Source organism: Empidonax traillii, unplaced genomic scaffold (genome assembly GCF_003031625.1).
Source record: "Empidonax traillii isolate 1590-97213 ecotype Southwest subspecies unplaced genomic scaffold, ASM303162v1 scaffold8:size5222938, whole genome shotgun sequence".
NCBI lineage: Eukaryota > Metazoa > Chordata > Aves > Passeriformes > Tyrannidae > Empidonax > Empidonax traillii.
This window is the reverse complement of record NW_020955201.1, coordinates 1,163,002-1,183,295: the sequence shown is the minus strand read 5'-3', so window position 1 is coordinate 1,183,295 and position 20,294 is coordinate 1,163,002. Positions and strand designations below refer to the sequence as shown.

At 42.9% G+C, this 20,294-nt stretch overlaps 4 protein-coding genes across 8 annotated transcripts in view; all 4 read right to left on the bottom strand.

Moving 5' to 3' along the window:
* Positions 1 to 2,453, bottom strand: part of CDK7 (cyclin dependent kinase 7) — a 25,364-nt gene extending 22,911 nt beyond the window's left edge. For 2 of the 5 annotated variants that reach the window (XM_027882320.1, XM_027882331.1), the window contains exons 1-2: positions 2,305 to 2,453; positions 2,062 to 2,121 (exon numbers count right to left, since the gene is read on the bottom strand). In XM_027882320.1, coding sequence (XP_027738121.1) covers positions 2,062 to 2,121; positions 2,305 to 2,364 — 120 coding nt within the window. In that variant the 5' untranslated portion in view covers positions 2,365 to 2,453. The remainder of the gene's footprint in view (positions 1 to 2,061; positions 2,122 to 2,304) is intronic. The other 3 variants (XM_027882309.1, XM_027882341.1, XM_027882351.1) reach the window with 2 other exon arrangements.
* Positions 2,454 to 4,271: 1,818 nt separating this feature from the next.
* Positions 4,272 to 8,398, bottom strand: MRPS36 (mitochondrial ribosomal protein S36). The gene is made up of 4 exons (XM_027882375.1): positions 8,317 to 8,398; positions 7,200 to 7,263; positions 5,767 to 5,969; positions 4,272 to 4,533 (listed from the first exon to the last, which is right to left on the bottom strand). Exons 1-4 carry the CDS (start codon positions 8,353 to 8,355, stop codon positions 4,516 to 4,518), a joined length of 324 nt encoding a protein of 107 aa, XP_027738176.1. The 5' UTR covers positions 8,356 to 8,398; the 3' UTR covers positions 4,272 to 4,515.
* A 797-nt stretch (positions 8,399 to 9,195) lies between these two features.
* CENPH (centromere protein H) lies at positions 9,196 to 15,872 on the bottom strand. The gene is made up of 9 exons (XM_027883821.1): positions 15,829 to 15,872; positions 15,503 to 15,558; positions 14,256 to 14,304; positions 13,767 to 13,919; positions 13,059 to 13,115; positions 12,137 to 12,200; positions 11,808 to 11,859; positions 10,554 to 10,711; positions 9,196 to 9,312 (listed from the first exon to the last, which is right to left on the bottom strand). Exons 1-9 carry the CDS (start codon positions 15,870 to 15,872, stop codon positions 9,220 to 9,222), a joined length of 726 nt encoding a protein of 241 aa, XP_027739622.1. The 3' UTR covers positions 9,196 to 9,219.
* Positions 15,839 to 20,294, bottom strand: part of CCNB1 (cyclin B1) — a 7,418-nt gene continuing 2,962 nt past the window's right edge. The window contains exons 2-4 of the mRNA XM_027882363.1: positions 17,619 to 17,759; positions 17,239 to 17,348; positions 15,839 to 16,067 (exon numbers count right to left, since the gene is read on the bottom strand). Of these exons, the coding sequence (XP_027738164.1) occupies positions 15,878 to 16,067; positions 17,239 to 17,348; positions 17,619 to 17,759 (441 nt within the window). The 3' untranslated portion in view covers positions 15,839 to 15,877. The remainder of the gene's footprint in view (positions 16,068 to 17,238; positions 17,349 to 17,618; positions 17,760 to 20,294) is intronic.

The following is a 20,294-nucleotide window of genomic DNA, read 5'->3' as shown; positions in this document are numbered from 1 at the left end:
CTGTCTTCAAGATGGATGATGGACCAAGGGGGTCTCAGTGCCCTGAACTGGAGTCCCATGACCACGAGAATGATCAAGTTGTCCCTGAACTTGCATGGGATCTGCTGTTCCAGCTGGAGGCCTACAAATCTATGCGGCCTGATGGGATTCATCCCAGAATCCTCAAAGTGCTGGCTGATGTCATCACAAAACCTCTTGGTGATTTTGAGCAGTCTTGGAAATCTGGAGAAGTCCCAGCTGATTGGAAGTTTGAAAACATTGTCCCGATTTTCAAGAAGGATCCCAGAAACTACAGGGCTGTCAGTCTCACTTCAGTGCCTGGTAAAGTTATGGAGATTATCCTGGGAAGTATTGAAAAACACCTGAAAAAACAATGCAGTAACTGGTCACAGCCAGCATGGCTTCATGAGAGGAAAGTCCTGCTTGTCAAATCTGATTCCCTTCTATGACAAGGGAACCCAGCTAGTTGATCAAGGAAAGCCATTTGATGTAGTTTTTTTGGATTTTAGCAAAGCTTTTGATATTGTCTCCCATAGTATTTTGGATTAAGTGTCCAAATATATATACAGCTGGATAACCATGTTAAATGATGGGGGAACATCTGGCTCACAGGTTGGACTCAGAGGGCAACAGTAAATGGCATAACATCCATTCACTAGTGGGGTTCTAGAGGGTTCCATCCTCAGTCCATTTCTCTTCAACATCTCATAACTACTTGGACACAGAACATAAGGAATACTAAGTAAGTTTGCCAGGGACACTAAATTGGGAGTAGCTGTTGACTCCCTTGAAGGCAGGCATACCCTGTAGAGAGATCTCAAAAAATTAGAGAGATGGGCAATCACTAACTGTATGAAGATGAACAAGGGCAAGTGCCGGATTCTGCACCTAGGACGGGCAACTCCAGATGTACACACATACTGGGGAACTAGATGTTGGAAAGCAGTGCCACAGAAATGAACCTGGGGGTCCTGGCTGATGGCAAGTTGAGTATGAGTCAGCACTGTCCTGGCAGGAGGGTCAACCGTGTCTGGGGTGGGGGCATCAAGCAAAGGATCACCAGCTGGTCAAGGAAGAGGATTGCCCTGTTCTGCTCTGCACTGGTGTGTCCTCATGCTGAATATTGTGGCAGTTTTGGGTGCCACAATATAAGAAAGATACTAAGCTGTTAGAGAGCATCAAAAGGAGGGCAATGAATATGGCGAAGGGCCTTGAGGGGAAGCCGTGTGAGGAGCAGCTGAGGTCACTTGGTCTGTTCAGCCTGGAGAAGAGGAGACTGAGGCAAAGTCTCACTGGGGTCTTCAACGTCCTCATGAGGGGCAGTGGAGGGGCAAGTACTGATCTCTTCACTCTCTTGACCAGTGACAAAACCAAAGAAACAGCATGAAATGGAGTCATGGGAGGTTTAGATTATATATCAGGAAAAAGTTTTTTCATCCAGAGGGTAGTTGGGCACTGGAACAGGCTCTTCAGGGAAGTGGTCACAGCACCAATCCTGACAGAATACAAGAAGCATTTGGACAATGCTCTCAGGCACATGATGTGACTCCTGGGGATGGTCCTCTCCAGAGCCAGAAGCCGGACTGGATGATCCTTGTAGGTCCCTTCCAACTCAGCATATTATATGATTCTGTAAGTTCTAAGGAACTTAAACATAAGTATCATTATGGACTGAAGGAAATTAGGCACAGCATGAGGAAAGATTTAAAATAAAATTAAAAGAAGCCACTACTGAGTTCTAGTAAAGTCTGTAGTTTGGAAATGTGTATGTTGCTTGGTGTTTGGGCTTTTTTTGGAATATATCAAACAAATAACCAGAAATTCAAGTTACAGATCATACAGCCTTTCAAAAACATAGCAAAGCTAGTCTCTCTTCTAGGGTGGAGTGGGCATTACAGACACGTGAACTAGATAATTTAAACCAAATACTCTAGAAACAAAAATGCATATTATCCCACTGCCCATTAAAGCGGTTTTTTTAAAAAAAAGTCGTTGGGCAGGTCAAGAGGAACCAGAAACCAGACACTTGGTGACACACTGAGAGCACACTCTGACACTCACCTTCTTAATAGCCACGATTCGGTTATCGGTCTTGTCCCTGGACTTATAGACAGTGGCGAACTAGCGAAAGGGAAAGACAGGGAGAGAGATGCTGCCGTGAGCAGGGCTGTCGGGCCGTGTGAGGGGAGGCCCCCCCGCACTCCGCAGGCCCGGGGCGGGCAGGACCCGGCTCCCCCCGGGCCCCACTCCCCCCGCTCCCGCTCCCGCTCCCGCCGCGGCCCGGCGGCCACACGGGCTGCTCACCTGCCCCTCCCCCAGGAAGTCGAGTTTCTCGTAGCGCTTGGCGCGCGCCCGCGCATCCATAACCGACGGAACCCGGAGCTCGAGCACTGCGGTACTCAGGGAACAGCACAATCCCCGGGACCGGGGGATCCGGGGCGGCGCTTTGACCCCGCTGCCGCGCCTCTTCCGGCCCCCGCACCGCCCCCGGCCCGCCCCTGCGCCAGTGGCGGCCGCGGGTGTGGTACACTGCCGCCATTCCCGTAGGGATCTTGTCCCTTCGGGAATACCGTGGCCTTGTGAGTGTGCGTGCCTCCTGAAACAGTCAACAGGCTGTCCCAGATGCTGCTTCTGTTTTGACCCCAGTCTCAGGTCTGGTATTCGGCGAAAACTCGGCATACTCTGTGCACAGATAACTTTCGTTACGCAATAAACCCATTGTTAGTGTCTAGAAGGAGAGCTCTCAGCCATTAATTAGATTTTACTGGAAATTCTTAATTATACTCTTAAAACATCTTCATTATGAGCAATTATTTACAATATAGTTCTTAAAACTACCATTCAGTAGCTATCAGAGGTAAATACTGAGAAATTTCTCATTTGAAAATTAATTTCCCTACTGCCTAACCTTTGCTGTTCTGTAGTAAGTTACTCTGAAGAACAGCCATCATCTCTGAGAGTACATCAGTGTCTCTTTCCTGTCTGTAAAATCATTCCCAGTGAAATATCCTGGTGAGTCAGCCTCACCTCAATCCCTGGAAAAGTGATTTGAGAACCTGTCTGGAGGCCATCTGTATCCACATGGAGGACAAGAAGGTGATCAGGAGTAGTCAGCATTGGCCCACTAAAGTCACATTTAATCAACCTGATTACTTTCTGCGATGAAGCATTCTCTACCTAGATGGATGAGGGGAGAGCAGTGGGTATTGCCTACCTCAACTTCAGCACTTGGACACTGTCTCTCACAACATCCTCATAGGCAAACTCAGAAAACATGGACCGGATGAGTGGACAGTGAGGTGGACAGCAGATCCCTGGCGATCATAATGAGTGGCAGAGGGTCTAGCTGGAGGCTTGTCACTAGTGGTGTCCCCCAAGGTTCAGTACTAGGCCAGTACTGTTTAACTTGTTCACTCATGATTTCGATGAAGGGGCAGATGCCTCCTCAGCAAGTTCACTGATGACACAAAGCTGGGAGTGGCCGATACCCCTATACCTTCAGAAGGACCTCGACAGGTTGGAGAGATGGGCAGAGAAGAACTGTCTGAAATTCAACAAGGACAAGGGCAGGTCTTGCACCTGGGAAGGAAAAATCCCCTGCACCAGCACAGAATGGGGCTAACCTGCCAGGAAGCAGCTCTGTGGAAAAGGACCTTGGCTTCCTGGTGGACAGCAAGCTTGCCCATGAGCCAGCAGTGAGGCCTTATGGCCTGGAAGGCAAATGGTGCCCTGGGGTGTATTAGGGAGCATTTACAGCAGGTTGAGGGAGCTCATCCTGCCCCTCTACTCAGCCCTGGTGAGGCTTCAGGTGGAGTGCTACAAAGATGATGAGGGAAACTGGAGCATTTTCCTTGTGAAGAAAGGCTGAGGGAACTGGGCTTGTTCAGCTTTGAGAAGAGAGGACTGAGAGGGAACCTCATCAATGTATGCAAGTATTTAAAGTGAGGGTCTTAAGAGAATGGATCCAGGCTCTTCTTGGTGGTGCTGAGCAATACCACCAAGGCAAGAAACTGATGTGCAGAAATTCCACCTGAATGACCGCACACGGATCAGACTGCCCCGACAGCTTTTTGAGTTTCCCTCACTGGAGATGTTTAAAAACTGTCTGTACACAATCCTGTGCCATGTGCTCTGGGACAACCCTGCTTGAGCAGGGAGGCTGGACCAGATGACCCACTGTGGTCCCTTCCAACCTTATCCATTCTGTCATTTTGTGATCTCAATCAGTAGAAAAATAAAATGACTCTGCTAAATTGTTGACTTTGCAAATGGCTAATTAGAAAAAATATTTTAATAGTGCAGACATCATATATATTCAATTGCTAGTTACCCACCAACAGAAAATCCTTCTCAGTCACAAATTGGTATCTCATGTGTTGTGTCAACCTTCTCACCCATCATATGGGTTTTTATTAAAGCTATTAGTATACAATAATTTTTAATATTAAGGAAATGCCTTTGTTGTGAATATAACACTTAGTTCTTCAGCAGTGGCCAGCAAACTATCTTCTACGCTTATTCTGGACCTCCACGCTGTAGAAGAAAAGCATACAGTTAAATTTCAATTCCATTGAACGTAAAACTGTAATCCTCTTTTGCACAACTACAGACTAACAGAATTCTAGTTTTAATTTCTAATTAAAACATTGATTTTTTTACCTGTATAAGAACACACACAGAGTGCCCAATATCAGCATCTGCCAATAACAGTTCAATTTTTTTCAAAGGAGAATAACAAAAAAAATTAACACATGCAACCCACAGTTACAGCTGCTTTCACTTCTCCCTCTCTGAAGAGACCTGAGTCTTACCCTAGAAAGGTTCAACAAACACAATGGTTGTGAACACAAGTTTTAAAATTACTCTCATTGCCCACATTCCAAAGGGCAAAGTAAAAAAAAAAAAGCTGATGTGAGCCATTACAATCTTTATGAGAACTAGAAAGTTACTCAGTTCATTATCTTCCCAACCAAATTCTTTTACAACTTAACTCACTGTTAAAAAACTTTATGCTAGAGGTCAAGAAGTATATCAGAATACCAGTGTATCAGAAATAATTGATTTTATTTCTACTACCTTAATGCAGCCTACCCCCATACTTTCAGGAATACTGATTTTTTTCTACTAACATTATTATGCTGTATGTGTTCTTATCATTTAACAAAGCTTTGCAAGCATCTTTTCAAATTCACGATCACTTTACAAATTCTATATATTTTGTGCATTCTCCAGTTTTAAGCATCAGTCTTTACAACTAAGAATTCTTACAGAAGCAGGCTTTTCTTGCCTTTCATGTACAATGCCATATTTGAAAATATTGCAGAAAATACTTATAGCAAATTTAATAAATTTTTTGCTACCAGAAATACTAGTTCATTTATTAATACAGAACTTAAGAAACTAGTTTGAGAAATATTGTGGACTTTGATTATCTGATAATAGCCTTTGCTGGTCTAAGAACATACTCCTGTGCTCATGTCCAGCACAGTCAAATTACACATTAAACAGCTGTTACAAAGCAGGTAAGGGTGGTGATTAACATAAGCTAGGACTGTTGCCAGCTTACCTGCATGTCTGTTTTAAGTCCACATCTCTCTGCTCAGCAAGCTACTAATCAGTGATAGGTGGGTACCTTCTGTTTTAAGAATTTGTAGCTTGGTTATTGTACACCAAAGCCATGAAAGATCAGAGCAATACACTTCCCAATAATTAGAATGTAGTATCATACATAGAAGGTGTAAAAATAAGCTAAAGAAGAAAACTTACTTGAATATATTCAATCTCTTCATCTGACATTTGTTTCCTTCTATATTTCTGAGGTAAGGTTCTCGCTAATTCAGAAGTGTCTGGTGTACCTTGTACTCTACTAACAGGTGAAATATTTTGAAATGCTGGTGATCTGCCTCCTACAGACTCCTGTGCTTTTGAAGCATGGAGAGATGGCACACTTGGCTGTAGAGATTCCTGTACTGAAACCCAAATTGCAAAATCATTTACAGAAATACTACCAGTCTGTAAAATTAGTAAGCAACCAATTAAAAAGAAGCCAGTGCTTGAAAATCTTAGAAGAATTAAGTCACTCTTCTTCTCAAAACCTGGTTTTATTGTTGTTAAATGTATCAAGCGCAGTATCTAAAAATCCTGACAGTAATAAAGCATGTTTGAGTGGCAGAAAGACTGATGTAGAAACAGAAGATAACATTAGCATATACCCTAACAATGGCTTTTTCACTGGGAAGCTGTACTTGGAGTAAAAGCATAAAGTACTATAATGTATGTTTGTGGGCAATTATGTAGAGATAACTAAGACAACTAAGATCACTTTTCGTTTATGACAACTGTAAAGACAGACAAGTTAAAAAGAGGTAGAAGCTTACAAAAAGATAAGCTTACAACCAAAACAGCAGACCATAACATGCAATGCGGAGCTGTACCCATCTTTAATATTAAAAAATGCCACCATATCAAATTTTGTTAGTGACGTGCAGAATGACCACCAAGTATCAGGCATCAGCAATCAGTGTTAAGACATCTCCTACTTTCATTTCAGATGCTTTGTTGACCCCAAAGGACTACTAAAGCAACATATTGCTAATATAAATCTGAGGTTTAAACGTAACAGTATTGGAAATACCATAAATATAGATACAGGTATAAAAGTTAACGGGAAGATGAAATTATTTTTTTCTTCAGCATTAATTAGTAACACAAGGAAATACTTCTAAAATGTAGAGTGGGATGGCTCTCCCAGCTATAATCACATTTTGAAAATACTGCAGACATCACACACTTCAACTAAGAAAAAATGACGAAAATGCAACATCATTTCTGCAAATATCACTGAATATCTAAAGCTGCTTCAAACTGACTTGGGCCCAGTTATTTCAGGTAAATATTAGTATTTGGAGAAATGTGACTTTTATATATATAAAAGTAGAAAAGCAGCACTGGAAACCTTTGTGAATCTGTCTTGAGCAAGAAATAAAGACATGCATGCATTATGTGTGTACACAGAGTTGTACAGAGTCTGCAAAAAGACAAAGAGTTGCCTTCAAATTAAACCAAGCATGTTTCAAAAATCCTGCTTCAAAACAGTGGAGTTAGATAGTTGAAAGAGAAAAATTGTGTGCTGGTTCCTATATAAAATAGTCCACATAAAGAAATGTGGCACAAGTTGTATCCATGCATGAAATACTTACTTTTAGGTCTGGGACCACTTTTTCTATCAGGGAACTTAATTAACGGAGTATGGGGCTTGACTACCTAGAAGGAAGCAAGGTAGTGGGAGAAACAAGAAGAAAAATACATTTCTAGAAGCCAGTTACCTTCAAAATAATAAAATGGAAAGGACAATGTATCAAACAACCACACTGTACTGCTGCTCTCTGTACTTCTACTGTGATACATTTACTACTTCTTAAAGGTCTAAGTTTACCCCAGCAAATTTCACTTTTAAAGGTACTCCTTCACCCTGATGTCCAGACCAAGTACAGGTGTTATCTTCCTTTTCTCACAGCAACATCAGTGTGTGCAGAAACAGCCACTGCTGTTGCATAAATGCAATCACAATGCAATCTGCTCTGCTGAGATCCCACCTGGAGTGCTGCGCCCAACTCCGGGGTTCCCAAAACAAGACCTGCTGGAGTGAGTCCAGAGTAGGGCCATAAAGAATAGAGGGCTGGAGCACCTCTTGTATGCGAAAAGGTCTCTGTGAGAGACCTGGGCTTGTTCAGCCAGGAAAAAAGAAGGCTCCAGGGAAACCTTGCAACCCAAAGAAAGCAGATTTATACTAGATATAAGGAAGAAATTCTTTGCTGTAGGGGGGGTGAGGCGCGGGCACAGGTTGCCCAAAGAAGTTGTGGCTGCCCCATTCCTGGAAGTGTCCAAGGCCAGATTGCACAGACCTTTGAACAACCTGGGATAGTGGAAGGTGTCCCTGCCTACAGCAAGGGGGCTGGAACAAGCTGACCTTCAAGGCCCCTTCCAATCTACATCCTCCTCTGGTTCCATACAGCTCTGGCAGACGGAACCGCGACCTGTACGTTCGGCCTGTATAATGTGCTTTCACCTCGGAGAGGGACAGCCTAGAAAGGAGCTGCCGGCCAGCGCCGCACCCTCTGCTATCACAGCACCTGCGACACCCGTGGGCGCCACCGCACGCCTCTCCCCAAGGACACCCGCCGCCCCGGCGGCGTGTCCTCAAGCCACGACCGCCTCAGGCCTCCTCCTCGGCGGCGGCAGCAAGCGAAACGAGCCTCGCCACTCGAGCCAAAGCTCCGGCTGCCTCAGCCCCGCGCTGTCCGGGGCCGTCCTTACCTGCACTGCCCTGGTGGCAGCCGCCATCTTGCTGCCCATGGTGACGAGCCCGAGGGGCACGGCGGGCCCCGCCCACAGCGCGGGAACGCCCACGGTGGGCGGGGCTGGGCAAGCAAGCACCGCCCCACCCCGATCAGAGCTTTATTCTTATCACTCTATCAAAGGACGCCTAAAAAAATTGCTGGGTAATCGCCAGCTTAAGTGACAATATACCATAAAATAGAAACACATAGCACATGCCCCGAAACATGCTATACACCCTAAACTTTAATTTCCTTTGGACATCAAGTGAGAAAAAAAAACGAAAAAAAAAAAAGGAAATGCTTGTGAAACTATGTAGATAGAACATGGCTTAGCTACACAATCGATAGCATTAAGTCACCACTTCAGACACAAGTGGCTGTTAAGAACTAAAAGTATAAAAATTCTGTTGTTTCAAATTATACAAAGTGCTTTAATGGTAAAAAAAATCCCAATTCTATAAACTTGCTGAAACATTTTTCCACCTTGGGTTTTTCACTGGGACAAAGAGTTATGCACCCTGCCTGAGCTCTGCAGCCTACTTAGCCCCGGGAAAAGACGACAGTAGAATCTTGGTTTAAGTCCACTTTTACATAAAAGCTTGAAATATACAGAATATTCAGGTTTTTGCATTACTGCTGTGTTTCAGGCAGAGATGAGGTCTTGGGACAGGACAGCTATGAAGTGGCTCTTGGGGTAGTTTCACTTCATCAGTTGCACTATCCATTTAAACATTTACTGTGTCCCAGAAATTTACTTTCACTTGACAGAGTTCACATTTTGAGCCTCCAGAGAGAAAAACAATTTTCTGAAAGGTTAAATTTTAAAATTATTGATTTGTGTTAAAAATTAAAATAAAATTAAAAAATAATTCCTCCTGATTCACGGAAGACAGACATTTTTTTCAAGCTGTAGAATGACTGCCTTTAAAGATGGATCTTCTGCCCAGTTAACTCCGCTTCCAATAATGATATTCTGTAAAAAAGGAAGATTTATTGATTAAAACAAGCCCAGTAAAATATGTCAAAGAAAGTCTGTTTTTTTAATTTTTAATTTGAAAGCCCTTGAAATCCTCAACAGTGTTTGAAGAGGGCAGAATGGTGGGAAAGAGGAAAAAGGGAAGTATTGGTTTAGATCCTATTGTCAATAGGATTGACAAAAAAAAGCAAAGCTTTTAATTTCCTAGAGATGCTTGCACACTATCCCTATTTTAAACACAGAAAATTAGAGGATTTTTTTTAACAACATGAAATAAAGTTTGCCTCAAATACAAAATAATATAACCAGTATTCTCATCCTGCCATTTTGGATTAAAAATGGGAATTTAAATTTAACCAAAGATTTGTTCTACTTAGGGCTCAGAAAACTTCAAAAATACAAAACCAGGAGGTAATTCTAGGACTCTACTCTTAAGCCACCAAATTGTATAATTTCTCATTCTCAATTTGAGATGTAATGATGTTATCAATTCACAATAGCAGCAGTCATAGCATGCAGTCCAAAAAGATGTGACACTCTGTTCTTGAGCTTCTTACACTGCCCAAGGCCCTTCCACCCTACCCCAAATCATGAGGTTTTCTTCCCCACTTTGCATGACTCCACACTTCAAGTGACCTGCCAGTCAGTTGCATGGATAGACTAGTCAGCAAAACCTGACACATGTGGAACTTAAAGGGCAAAGGCTATGCTGCTGAAAGAATCTGGAGACTGGCTGTGGCTGCAGGCCAAGGCTTTCAGAGAGTTTCAGTGGGTGACACAAACATGGAGGGCATGTGGTCAGAATGAGCAGATGGAGGTTCACTGGTAACATGGGATCAACACCCATTTATTTTTCCTAACTGTGAGATGGGGGAAAGCTGATTTAATGGGATGCAGAGATGATCCACAGTATAAGGAAATACAGCAATTGCTCTGACAGATGTTCTAAAAGAAAATGCATTATTTTTGTAGCTTTTGTACTTTTGAACAACTATAGATTAATAGACTGTCTCTAAACTCCATAGATAATTACTCCAAAGAAGTTTGTGACAATTTCATGCCTTTAGCCTCTAAAGCAAAAGTCTTTCTTTCATACAGCAGTTTTTAAATTACTGCTGTTACATAAAGTTTTTAGAAAACCCAATTTTGTGTTGTTGAAGTTACATTTGCCATACAGTATATTATCTTGACCATAATGAAAAATTGCAAACTTGGTTCTAAAAGACATAACATGTTACCTGAAACACATTTTGAATGACTGTAGTCATGTCTCTTTCTTTTTCTATGTTCTGAAGCAACTTCTTTTCAACCAGGTTCATATTTCCTTTTTCTTTCTTTTGTTTTTTCTTCATAGCCTGAATTTGCTGTAGTTTTCTTCTTTCGTCTTTTTTTAGTGCTGTTCCATCATTAGGAAGATGAAGTGTTAGGAAGTAGTTAGGTGAGCAGTAGAACTAAAGATATGCTTTTTAACTCTCAGCCACCTAAAGAATTTCCACTGCAATAACCCTAACTTTCCACTCCACCCTTTCCTTCCAATATACCTCAAGACATTTCTTTTACATAAGAGGCAACACATTCTGTGACTATCTGGTATTAAACTACATCAACTCATTCCCTGGTTGTCAGCAGAACAGAAAGTACCTTGTATGCTGTCTGCATTTCTCTCAGATAGGGGCTGTAATTGCAACACATCTTATACCCTGTTTTCAATTGCCAAGACTTTTTAGGTCTTTTTATAAATTTTAAAGATAATTTCTACTTTTCTAGATTTGGTTGAAATCAAATTCCAAAGTTGTACAAGGAACATTTGGACAGGACCAGTAAATATTACTATAATAGGAAACCTGGTTAAAAACTAGACTGATTAAAACTGTTAAGGGACAGTTCATACACTGAAAGAATGCTGGCAAAGCATTCCATCTCTTATTTGCAAGGATATCAAGGATGTTCATTTTTCATTAGAAAACAGTTATTTCATTGTGTTTGTTCCTTACTGTCAAGATATGCACAACTCTTTATGTGTGAACCAAACAATAGCTGTTACAAATGGGTGGCAAATCTGGTCATGACAATAGCATTCAAAGACCACAAAGTTCTGAATACTGATTTTACATCTAAATTTGACCCATTTTTACAAGACTATATATATGTACTACGATGAGAGTTTTTATAAGTAAATCCCGTCCCTATTCTGCAAACACCTCAGAAATGTGCGGTCTGACGAAAAAAGAAGCTTAAACTAAATAATAAAATGCCTCCACATTGGTTTTGATTATTTTCTTGCCTCTCTCATTACAACACATCAGTCTCATGCTCAAGCAGGCAACATATCAGTTCATTTGTATAGTACTTCCTACTCTTTTAAGAAATTTTATAATCGCGTTGAGAGTTTTGTTACTTCACATGTAAATTAATGTTGCTATAAGAACAACTTCAAAATATGAATCGTATGTTCAAATACAAAACAAAGTCAATACAACTAACAAACTTACAGAGTCTCTTCCTTTTAATGTCAAACAACTTCTCTTTCTTCTCATGTGCTTGCTGAAAGGAGAGAAAAAAGTATTTCCTAGACTTTGTCTCCAAAAAATATTGAAAGACACTAATTCAGTTCACAAAAGCATTTAGGGGCAGCTCTAGGAGCAGATTTTCTTACATACTCTCTTCAAGTAACCATTTCAGTAATTTTGACAGTGGTAAGAACCTTTTCAACTTAGCTTTACATGATTTGTGCAGTTCTGTTGTTTTCAAAGTGCACTCCTGCCCACGCTGAGGTTGGTTCACCTGCACAACTGCAACAGAAGTTACAGTTGCCACTTACCTGCTGATAGTGAATTATTGATTGGCTGAGAAACACTATGTGATTCACTGTTTCCAGGATCCCACTAAGAAAGGAAACACAGTTGCATACTTTAAGACCACAAATATAAGTCAACATCATAAATGTTTAATTGAGATTATTTGGTTTAAATAAACAATTCCCCATTTGTCCTAACACCAAAATAATGTTAGGTGTCTGCACCCTTTCTTTTTTACAGTTAGTATACTAAGTATCATTGTAGGGGCCAAATAGTCCCCTTATTTCTCCTCTCAGGTTCCCTAAGGTTTTGGTTAAATCTTTTTTAAATTTTGAAATCACAGAGCATGGAAGGCATCAAAGAACCCTAGCCACCTGGGAATTGCTATGAATTAAAAAGTCCCGAATTCTGGCATGTGGCAGAGACATCATGGAGATGCAATCTCTTCAGCTACATTTCTGACAGGAATTAAATTTCTCACATTACACTTCATATGTTTGTGCCCATTAATATTGGGTAGGAAATTAAAAGCTAATTTTAAATATGTTTATTTTTTCAGTTCTTTTTCAAAGACTCTTTGTTCCTACATGAATAATTAGTAAAGAGAGCAAAGTAGAGGCAAGGCCCAGTTACAAGCCCACAATATGTTCTCAACTATTATAAATGCAGGTAACTCAGGCTCTAAAGGCAAAAAACCCTCTCTTAGCTACAAGTAGTTATCATTAGTTAATCTATAATCAAAGGTAGGTTAATTCAGAGCCCAAATGTAAATCCACTGTGGGTATATGCTGATTCTAGCCAGAAGGTAGAAAATATATCAGTATATATTCAGTCAAGCTCGGAAGAAGGAAGCTTGCTTTCAAAAGAGGTACAATGAAGTTATCTAGAAACGTGTCACAATATGTCCATTCCTTTCTAGCCATCTGACTCCCAAGAACACCTTACCCTGAGTCTTCATCATCTTGATTCACCGTGTTTCTCAGGGAAGACATAAGTTGGATCCTGCATAGTGTAAGGAATAACATATGACTTATGAGAACTGATAAGAAATTGAGAGAAGCAGGAAACTGAGGGAAGCAGATTTAAATAAGTAACAGAAAAAGGTAATTTCCAAGGTTCCACTTATGTCCACTTTCATATTGGAATTATATACACAAAATACTGAGTACATTTTAAATATCACACTTAAATAACAGAACTTAACTCTCAGGACATGGAAGGAGTATTGATGATTATTTGTGAGAGTGATAACTCCTTTCTCTCTTGCCAAACATACCCAGACATGATTAATCCCACAGTGCGCAGAAAAGAGGCTGTGCAAAGGTAGGAATTCAAATGAACAGCCATGTAATACAGGAGATGTCTAACACTATCAACTTCCACCTTTTCATAAGCATTTATAAAATACTGCCAAGAAATATGCTTATGGATTTATACAGTCACATATTCGCAATTGTGAGGGAACTTTTATGTTTACACATTTCATCTGGCAGGGTTTTTTTTTGGTTCTCTACAGCATTTCCATGTGCATTCCTACGGTTTGATAGTACTAAAATCTTCCCACCTCCATTTTAACAAGACTTATGTATATATGCATTTATGTATGCACACACAGGGAGGAAAACCCCAAATAAAGGGGGAAGAAAATTCTACCTTTGCAAGGCCAATGTCTTGTTCCCCACAGAGACTTCTGATTCCTCTTTACTTATTTGCAAATCTTCTGTTGCGCTGAAGGGAAAAAAACCCGACAAACCCAGTGTGAAGATAACAAGAAGTTTAAAAGCAATGCCACATTTTAACTTTCTTCTACATTTATAATGTAAGAATTTTTCATGTGAACCACAAATTATTAAGACCAGGAGTAATTTAGCATGTAGGACTATATTATGAATTCTAGCAATCACATCAAGGACTGCAAATTTAGAAGCCACATCACGCAGAGAACTACATTAGGAGACTGAGTAAAGCATTTCTTCCCCACATTTTCTCTTAAATTTCATTATTTTTACCAAACTAATGCAAAGTACTGATTGTTAATCCAAAGATTCACCAAGGAAGCATAACTAGAAGAGAACCTCCAAGCTTAGGTTCTTCTTTTTATTTTAAAATACATTAAAAAATCAAAGTTATCTAGTGACATACCTTTGAACACTCTTTTCTTCAACACAGTCATCAAGGAAAGTTGTTTGACCTGCAAAAGAGAACATCACTAAAGAAAGCCCAGTGTAGACTTTCACATACAATCTATAAAGGATCAGCATTTTTTTGTCTAGCATTTCTATCTCCAAGCCTTTTAATCTCTTTTACTGTTACTGAGACTATATTATCAATCAGCTGTATCAGAGAAATAACTAGATTTTAAAATATTTTCATTTAGTACTTTTTAGATGTGCTAGAGCTGACTCGTGGCACATGCAGCTGGATGGTTCAGAGGAAGTGATGTACCCTGCCACATCCTCGGCTGCATCAGAAGCATGGCCAGGAGAGCAAGGAAAGTGATTCTGCCCTTTGACTCTGCCCTTGTGAGACTCCACACGGAATACTGTATCCAGTGCTGGTGTTCTCAACGTAAGAAGGTCATGGATCTATTGGAGCAAGACCAGAGAAGGGAAATGAAATTGATTAGAGGGGTAAGGAGTTGTTCAGCCTGGAGAAGAGAGACTCTGAGATGACCTTACCAAGTCCTTCCAGTATCTAAAGGGAGCCTACAAGAGAGCTGGAGATGAACTTTTTACCATGTAGTGACAGGACAAGGTGGAATGGCTTTAAACTGAAAGAGGGCAAGTTTATATTAAATACAGGGAAGAATTTCCTTACTTTGAATGTGGTGAAGTATTGGCACAGCTTGCCCGGAGAAGCTGTAGCTACCCCATCCCTGGAACTGTTCAAGGCCAGGCTGGATGGGGCTCTGAGCAATATGGTCTGCTGGAATGTGTCCCTGTCCGTGGCAGGGGCTGTGGAACCAGATGGTCCTTAAGGCCCCTTTCAACCCAAGTAATTCTATGATACCCCATCTCAGTCCCTCCTTGCCCAGGCAGACAATCGACAGGCTATCCCGGAAGTCCTCAGACGGTTGAAACACCTTAAATCAGTATTGCTGCTACACACTTTGGCAGACTTTTGGCAAGACTTCACTCCCGGTGTCCAGATTCCTGAAAATCCTCACGACATGCCAGAGGAGTCTAAAGTAAACACTCAGAAAAGGAGGCGACAACCACACGGCATCTTTGCAAGCATTCCAACACGTCTCAAGAGCCGCCTAGAAAACGCGGTAAAACGCGTAGCCAAGAAAAACATTTCATAATTGTAACGAGCACTTCTGACGGATAATTAAAAAATTATATATATTAGCCACATGGCATTATTTGATAGTATAAGATCCCGCTTACCTCCACGAACGGCCACGCTGTACTCCGTGAGGCGCTGCTTCATCTCGTCCCGCAGACTGCAGAGGAGGAAAAGCGACAACGGTCAGAGGCTACGCATCCCGCCAGCCCACCCGCCAGGTTGCACCCTGTCCCGTCCCGCCGGCACTGACCAGAGCAACCCGAGGACACCCAAGTCGTGGCCGCCCTGGGGCCGCGTCGGAGCCCTGCCCTGCTCCTGCTCCTGCTCCTGCTCCTGCTCCTGCTCCTGCTCCTGCCCCAACTCCTGCTCCTGCCCCAACTCCTGCTCCTGCCCCAGCTCCTGCTCCTGCCCCAGCTCCTGCTCCTGCCCCAGCTCCTGCTCCTGCTCCAATTTCCTGAGCAGCGCCGCCATCGCCCTCATCCAAACCGCGCGTCTCCCGGCGACCCGCGCGCCCCGCGCCTGCGCCGAGCAGCGGGGCGGGGCTCGGCCTGAGGGCAGCGCGGGAACGTGTGGGTGGTGTGCGCCGTGAAGGCAAAAGAAAATAAAAAATATCGCTGAGAGCAGCAGGCAAAGCGCCGTAATCCTTCTGCCTGACCTGCTGTTCTCCTAGAAGTAGAGTCAACAGGTGTAAACCACTATCACAAGTATACTACCGTAAATGCATACTGAGTGAAAAGACCTGCACTCTTAACCCTAAAGTCTGTGGTTCTAAACAGAGACCTTTAAGATCAAGTGCAGCTGTCAACCCAGCACAGCTATCGTGTTCACCATTAAACCATGACCATATTCACACTTTCTTTTGAACAGAGCCAGAGATGGTGACTCTACCACATCTCTGGGCAGCCTGTTAAACACCAAGGTCTGACACCCTGGACAGCAGGTGTGTTTGTCTAAGGGATAGCAGTGTACAGGTTCACCAGCTGACCTCCTCCTCGGAGTCCCCAATACTTCCAAGCCTTTCTCCTTCCTTTCTCAGCTCTGCCACCAGGCTGAACAGATCATCCACCTTACACAACTCTTTGCTGCTGTCTAAGTCCAATCTGGCAGACATACTGCAAGAGTTATATGTATGTTACCTATATATGTTAGCAGAGCCTGTATCAGTGTTCCCATCTATACACCTCCAGGGAGGACCAGCCACACCACCTGGGCTGGCCCAAGAGCTCACCCAAGCTCTCAAAGCACTGGTCCCAGCCTCCAGGGAGGTGCCCCAATTGTAAAAGGAAGCTAACTGTACTGCCCTACTCCCTCCCTCCCCCCCCCCCCCCCCCCCCCCCCCCCCCCCCCCATTCCCCCCAAATAAAACCCCACAAATAGTAGCACATCTTCAATAAGTTTAACACGGATAAGGTACTGTATATATATACAGCAAAGAGCATTGTGATTGAGTTCACATGGGAGTTACAACTTTTTGATCGGAGGCTCAGATAGATCCTGTGTAATAGAAGAGTGCAACTGTTCAACAGCACTTATCTTGATGTTGGTGCTGGTAGTATATTTCTTCATGATTGCCTACAGGGAAATAAGGTTATATTTTCCCCTGTTCACGAAATAGTGCTAGTCCAGCTCACTCAAGACTTGGTGGTCAAACCAAGCCCATTCTAGCATACAAGCCTGGATCACAGCTGACTCACACCATTTGAGTGAGATAAAGATTTTCAGCTGAAGTGAGCAGGTCTTATCCAAGTCTGACAACAGTGGCTCAGCAAAGGCAGTCCTAGCGCACCACTGGCACTTAACCCCACATATCCCCCACCCCGCACTATAAGATTCTTACCTTCTGGTGGCAGCATCCTGATTCACAAGGACTACATTCTTTGCCATATACTGCACAATTGGTAGAAGGTCACTCTCAGTGTAAAACATGTAATGTTGCAGAGATGGTAACTGAAAGGCAGGGAAGCCATTAGACAAACTTATTAGAATAATCCAGGTACACCATGTTCTTGATCTTCAGTCCGGCTTGGGCAACTGTGTTCTCTTGTCTCACAGTGGGAGGTTAACAGGTACTGCCCTGCTGCTGTCCCCTTGTAGTGGATGATAGGGAGACAGGAACACGGTGAAATACCATGAGGAAAGGAAAAGGCCCTGAGTGGCCTTTTAAGCTGATGCACACTGAGTCTCAAACTAGGAGGTGGTCTGACAAGTACAGCTTACCAACTCACATCCATTAAGGAGCTTCAGAGGCAAACAGAAAACAGCTGCTGCAATCCCAGATGGAGGGAGGTGATCCATATCATAGTCCCCAATGCACAACTCCATCAGGTACTTGGCAAGAACATATTGCTTGGAGTCCACCTGCAGTAAGTCAGAGTTAAGTGTTGGCTATATCCAAGGCAAGGAGTACTCTGTCAAGCCTTGGTTTGGTCAAGAAAGAAGAAAAAAATCCTTAGAGACACTTTCAGAACTACAGGCCTGACGTTCAAGTGGCTTAATCACAGAGCAGTTCTGAGTTATATTAGGCTGCTCCTAGTCTAGGACCACCCCTTTCAATGGCAGTCTAGCAGTTACCCACTGTATTAGACAAGCATTTTAACATCGAGTTTGGATGTGTGAGGCTCGTGTCACAGAAGAGACAAATAAAACTATTTCAATCAGGCTTATTTGCTAAACTCTTGCAGTACTCAAAAGATTCGAAACATTTTAAGAAGTTGACACAAAAGTTGCTTTTTCAGATGCAGGTTACAGTAACACCTATTCTCAACACTATCTCTGCAATCTTTGAAGCTCTCAGGAAGTGCAGACAGAGAGGGAAACCCAGAAAAAAGTACAGGGCTTTCAGGATCGTCATCTCCATCTGGAAGATCTGGAACTTCAAGTAAGAGTAATTGGTTACAAAGCTGAAATCTGCAATATGTGGGGACTTTATCTCTTCGCATTTGCTGGCAAAGAACAAAGCTGTGATACTAACCAGTTGCAACTTTGTCTCAGGAACAGGATTGTCCTGTAGCAAGAAGCAGTAGTGATTTATTTGATAGATTTGGCTCGGAACACAGGTTTTCAAGGTAGTCAGTGTAAGGTGTATTCTATGGCGGATTCATATTGGCCCATATAGAATAACTATACTTTCTCTGTTTCCTCTTTTGGGATCTGCAGGGGGATTAGAAGGCTTTGAGATCAAATCACAGGGGGAGGAGTAAGCCATTTTGAGACAGCTCATAGCTGAAGTTTATGTGGTGTATACAACTGAGGACCAAATGTCCTTTGTTGGCCAGCTGTATTTTGCTAAGGGTCACATGTCCAACCATGTATAGTGTTACTGATCAACACTTGTTATGCTTTAGCTTGAGAGAAAAGCATTGCCTGGCACTGGGTAAGAGACACTCCCCTGAAAGAAGTGATCAGTGATTGCAACAGTCATGAACAAGGTCTCCTCTTGGAGTTCGAATTTCTCGTGTACTTTAGCAAGCCAGTCTATTACTACAGCATGCACGTTCCCATCGGTTTCCTTTACAGCCAGGTATTTGCATTTGACAGGTTTGTTTTCCTGTTAGGAATAGAGTTAATAGATATAGTAATTTAGCTGAAGCATCTAGCCTCAGTGGTACTGCAAGGCATAAATCTTGGAATCGTAGAATCATTTAAGGCTGAAAAAGACCTCCAAGATCAAGTCCAACCTATGACTGAACACCACCTTGTCAACTAAATCACAGCACTACGTGCCATGTCCAATTGTTTCTTGAACATTTTCAGGGACAGTGACTCTATCACCACCCTGGACAGCCAGTTCCAATGCCTGACCATCCATTCAGTAAAGAAATTCTTCCTCATGTCCAGCCTGAACCTCCCCTGGCATAGCTTGAGGCCTTTTCCTCTTCTCCTGTCTTTATCCTTATCAAGGATTTCGGTACAGAGAGCCCATAGGTGTAGGCCACTGGGCACAAAGGCTTCCTTTTTTTATTAGACATTGGCTAGAAGGATAGTACTAGTACTACTAGTTGATTGGTCTAACGACCAACATCTGTTCATGTTATCAGCTCAGTTTAATCTTGTATTTTAAGTTGAAGGAGTGCTTATTAATACCTCTGGAGGAACTACAGGTGAAAGTGAATACCTGCTCCAAGCCACGTCTACAAGGATAGGCTCATTGCAAGTGTCAGTAGATGCCTACTAACCTCCAGGTGTCTCGGATACTTGTAGATGTCCTTCACATGGCTGCTGCACAGGTTTGCATCATTACCATCTTCCACATCTAGGTCTCCAGGCTCAAGGATGACATGAGAAAAAGCCTGACACAACATCTCTGCTGTTGGAGCACATCTAGATTCTTCCATGAGGGTTGGAAACTGCAGCTTCGGCTACAAGGAAATTCAGTATCAGTGCAGACAGCACCTCCCTCTGCCGCCCAGTATGGACCAAGCTGCACTCAGAAACCCTGCTCACGACCCCCATTACAAGGCACCGACTAAGGCCACAGGGGCAGCCTAGCCCTGGGCTGGGGAAGGGGTGGACGACCCCAAGGAGGCAGTGGGCCTGGTACCTGGGAGCGCTCCGTCTGGGGCTCTGGTGGTGGCTCCGGAGATGGGTTCGGGGCTGGAGGCTGCACATCCCTCTTAAAGGCCACCCACAGCGGCCTCCTACGTGACCACATAAGTCCGAGCGGGGACGGGCGCGGGCCCGACGGTCGGCTGCCACCGACGGCCCCCTTGTGTTATAAGTTAGTTTAAGAATTTAGACAACTTAGTTCCAATTAAAAAATTGATAAATTTATTAAGCAAGCGATAATAAAGCAAACAGCGCTGGGTGGCCTGGGGGGCCAGCGCCCCTCCAGAGACACACACAACTTGTTTGAAAACAGGGCTTTTGTACTCTTTCAATATCAGTTGTTGAATA

What these genes read in the sequence shown, in the direction of transcription:
- MRPS36 (XM_027882375.1), bottom strand. Translation starts at nt 8,355, where the DNA reads ATGGGCAGCAAGATGGCGGCTGCCACCAGGGCAGTGCAG. An exon ending in CTGCCACCAGGGCAGTGCAG is followed by an intron (nt 7,264 to 8,316) that starts GTAAGGACGGCC and finishes GCTTCCTTCTAG; the next exon opens with GTAGTCAAGCCCCATACTCC. An exon ending in AAGTGGTCCCAGACCTAAAA is followed by an intron (nt 5,970 to 7,199) that starts GTAAGTATTTCA and finishes TTTGGGTTTCAG; the next exon opens with TACAGGAATCTCTACAGCCA.
- CENPH (XM_027883821.1), bottom strand. Translation starts at nt 15,872, where the DNA reads ATGGCGGCGCTGCTCAGGAAATTGGAGCAGGAGCAGGAGCTGGG. An exon ending in GAAGAAAAGAGTGTTCAAAG is followed by an intron (nt 13,920 to 14,255) that starts GTATGTCACTAG and finishes TTATAAATGTAG; the next exon opens with AAGAAAGTTAAAATGTGGCA. An exon ending in AAGACATTGGCCTTGCAAAG is followed by an intron (nt 13,116 to 13,766) that starts GTAGAATTTTCT and finishes TACACTATGCAG; the next exon opens with GATCCAACTTATGTCTTCCC.